A 3,508-nucleotide genomic window follows, 5' to 3' on the forward strand; every position below is an offset into this window, starting at 1 on the left:
GCTGGGTGACTTTGGGCCAATCACCAGGAGATGGGGAGTTCTAGTCCCGCCTTAGGCACAAAAGCTGGCTGGGTGACTCTGGGCCAATCACCAGGAGACGGGGAGTTCTAGTCCCGCCTTAGGCACAAAAGCCAGCTGGGTAAGTTTAGGCCAATCACCAGGAGACGGGGAGTTCTAGTCCCGCCTTAGGCATGAAAATCAGCTGGGTGACTCTGGGCCAATCACCAGGAGACGGGGAGTTCTAATCCCGCCTTAGGCACAAAAGCCGGCTGGGTGACTCTGGGCCAATCACCAGGAGACGATGAGTTCTAGTCCCGCCTTAGGCATGAAAGGGGTAATTTGGGCCAGTCCCTCTCAGCCCAGCCCAGCCCAGCCCACCTCACAAGGTTGTTGTTGTGGGGAAAATAGGGGGAGAAAAGAGTACTGGATTCGTTTGCCACCTTGAGTTACTTATTAAAATAATAAAGGTGGGAAATAAATAAAAGTTAGAAGGCAAATTGTCCCAATGGGGGGAGGGGAAAACCATTTCCCCGGATTAAAGATTTCCACCTCATCCCACAGCCCCCTCCCTCCCTGCCCCCACCGTCCACTCACCCGTCCGACTCGGCCTCGGTGAACCAGTATTTGTACAGCTGGGCCCGGATGTAGGTGGGGGGCTGGTCTCTGAAGGGGTACTTGGAGTCGTCCACCTGCACAAGGTGGATCACTGCAGGGAAATTGAGGGGGGGGGGCCCAGATCGGTCAATTGGGCAGCTGGAATAAGCAAACCGGGGGTCCCCCGCCCTCTGTCCCTGTCCCCCCTACCACTGACACCCCCCCGATAATGCTGGAGATGGATGCAGGAGGCTCTAATCTGCCTGGACCCCAGGTGGGCAGCCCCCATTGGAGCCCCCCAGCCCAGAATCATCCCCCACCCCTGCTCCTCCCTTCCAACAGCTCCAACCAGGAGCCGTTTTCTGAAAGGTTCATCCAGATGTTGCCTTCTGGAAGGCAACTCCATCGTCCTCGGGAATCAGAGCGAAGAGGCTGGACTTTTTGCGAGTGCAACGTCCTTTCGCACACACCCAGGGCAGTGATGCATCCTGCAGGGGGCGGGCGCCCTCTCAGGCCAAATCCCACCCAGCCCCCAGCTCCTTCAGCCCCCTGCTCTGGCCATTTGCCCCCCACCCCACCCCACAGCACCATCGTCTGGGGTATCTGAAGCTGGGCTGCCACGTAGGTGCAAGGGGGTCTCTCTGGGACCACGAGAACAAGGCTTGGAAGGGGGGGGAGGAGGGAAGGAAGGAAGGAAGGNGTGAAACATCTTCAAAGAAAAACAAGAAAGTCCAGTTGCCTCTTGAAAAAAGCACCTGTGGGATAACTATGACCTGGTTGACTGAGAATCTCCACTGTCATTCCTTGGCAATCCTCTTGCAGCTGTCCTCCAGATGTGCTGGACCCCTGCTTCCATCATCCCCCCTCCCAGGAAGGTGAGGATGCCTTTTTGGGTTACATGAAATGGATGAGGAGGAAGGGAAGGACCGGGGGCTTCTGTGGTTCGACTTGATGCTCGTTTTTATTTTAACCGTCCAGTCGTATCCGACTCTTGTGGGGATTTGATTTTGATTTGATTTTTGATTTTATTAGATTTCTACCCCGCCCTTCTCCGTGCGGACTCAGGGCGGCTTACAGCCCGTTAAAAACAAGTAAACAAATACAAAAAACATACATTTTAAAATCAATTAAAATAAAATATTGCAATAGGCCAATTAGTATCTTTTAAAACCAATAGAAAACTAATTAAAAGTAATACTTAGGCCAGTCCTGCCTGCTTAAAAAGCCACGTCTTGAGGGCGCGGCGGAAGGAGGGGAGATCCGGAATCACCCGGATCTCTGGGGGGAGTTCATTCCAAAGGGTGGGGGCTCCCACCGAGAAGGCCCTCCCCCTGGGGGTCGCCAGCCGGCACTGTCTGGCCGACGGCACCCTGAGGAGACCCTCTCTGTGGGAGCATATCGGCCGGTGGGAGGTGATCTGAGGCAGCAGGCGGTCCCGAAGGTAACCAGGTCCGATGCCATGGAGCGCTTTGAAGATGATAGTCAACACCTTGAAGCGCACCCGGAAGGCCACCGGCAGCCAGTGCAGCTCGGATGGCGGACGAGGGCTCTCCACGCTACCCTGTCAATCACAAGCTTCTTCCCGTTGTTGCACGTTCAGCCTTGCATCGTTTTTGACCTTATCAAGCCAGCCTGTCCTTTGCTTGCCCGCTCTTCTCGTTCCGCTGACCGTGCGTAGCCTCGCTGACTTTTCCGGTGAATTTGCACTCGTGACATGGCCAAAGTAAACCAGACTTTGGCGACTTTGGCTTCGAAGTGTTGTGTCTGGTTTTCATACTATTCAGCAGCTCCCCGTCGGTCGATCACTTAACCCACTTAACAAATGTCTCATTTAACAACGTAAGTTTCAGGCTCAATTCTCGTCGAGAGGACTGCCTGTATGCATGCATGTGTACACACACACACACACACACACAGAGTTGGAATGTACAGGGTTTATTTAGAAAACCAAAGCCGTCTCTTGGGTCCCACGTGTCAGAAAGAGCAACTTGCCCCCCCCAAAGGCGCAAGTGATTAGTCCAGCGAGGCCCCCGTTGCCCCCAGCCCCACTGATGCAGCAGGGAGCAGCGGACGTGCCCCCCCTACCCCCCAAAGAAGGTCCGTGGGGGGAGGCTCGGGATGGAGACAGGAGTCCCGGTGCCCACAGGGCAGAGACCACCACTTCTCTCTCAGCCAGGTCCCCCCACCCCCCATTCAGCCCCCTGGTGGGATATGGGGAGAAGGGGGAGGGGTGGGGGAAGGAAGGAAGGTAGAGAAGAGGAAAGGAGGGAAGGGAGGAAGGGAAGGAGGGAGGGAAAGAAGGGAAGGAGGGAGGGAAAGAAGAGGTGGGGTGGGGGAGGAAGATAGAGAGGGAGGGGGAAGAGAAGGGAGGGAAGGGAGGAATGGAAGGGAGGGGCTCCTGAGACTCACTTCACCCCCACCAGCCAGACTTCACCTCCCACCCACCCACCCCGCCAGCAAGGACAGAACGTTCCCTGGGGATCCCCAAAGAACCAAACATGGGGGACCCTCGGCAACCCACCCAGGGGGCTCCCAGAGCCCCCCGCCCCGTTCTGTCCCAGAGTGAAGGAGAACCACAGAGCAAGAGAGGGCAGAGAAGAGCAAGCGGGCCGGTGTGTGTGTGTGTGTGTGTGTGAGTGTGTATGCTCAGGCCCATCAGCTTCCTCCTCCTTTCGCACTGCCCCTCCCTCAATGCCCCGGGAGGACCTTTGGGGGGGGGTGAGCGGGGTGTTCAAAGAGGCTTCCACCCCACAGCTCGCGCATGCGTGTGTGTGTGTGTGTGTGTGTGTGTGTGACAGGAGAGGAGAAGGCGACCAGGTCCATCTGGGTGGCGAAGGCTCTCCCCACCCAGCTCACGTCCCGCCTGGCGTCCTGCAGAGGCTGGGGGGGGGTCCCGGAGCCACCGCTGCCCCCT

At 57.0% G+C, this 3,508-nt stretch overlaps 1 protein-coding gene across 1 annotated transcript in view; it reads right to left on the reverse strand.

Moving 5' to 3' along the window:
- Positions 1 to 590: 590 nt before the first annotated feature.
- The window catches only part of LMF2 (lipase maturation factor 2), a gene marked incomplete at its 5' end in the record, with an annotated part of 16,519 nt that continues 13,601 nt past the window's right edge, over positions 591 to 3,508 (reverse strand). Inside the window, one exon of the mRNA XM_015826530.1 lies at positions 591 to 706. Coding sequence (XP_015682016.1) covers positions 591 to 706 — 116 coding nt within the window. The remainder of the gene's footprint in view (positions 707 to 3,508) is intronic.

This window comes from Protobothrops mucrosquamatus, unplaced genomic scaffold, assembly GCF_001527695.2.
Source record: "Protobothrops mucrosquamatus isolate PMUCROS unplaced genomic scaffold, P.Mucros_1.0 scaffold3158, whole genome shotgun sequence".
NCBI lineage: Eukaryota > Metazoa > Chordata > Lepidosauria > Squamata > Viperidae > Protobothrops > Protobothrops mucrosquamatus.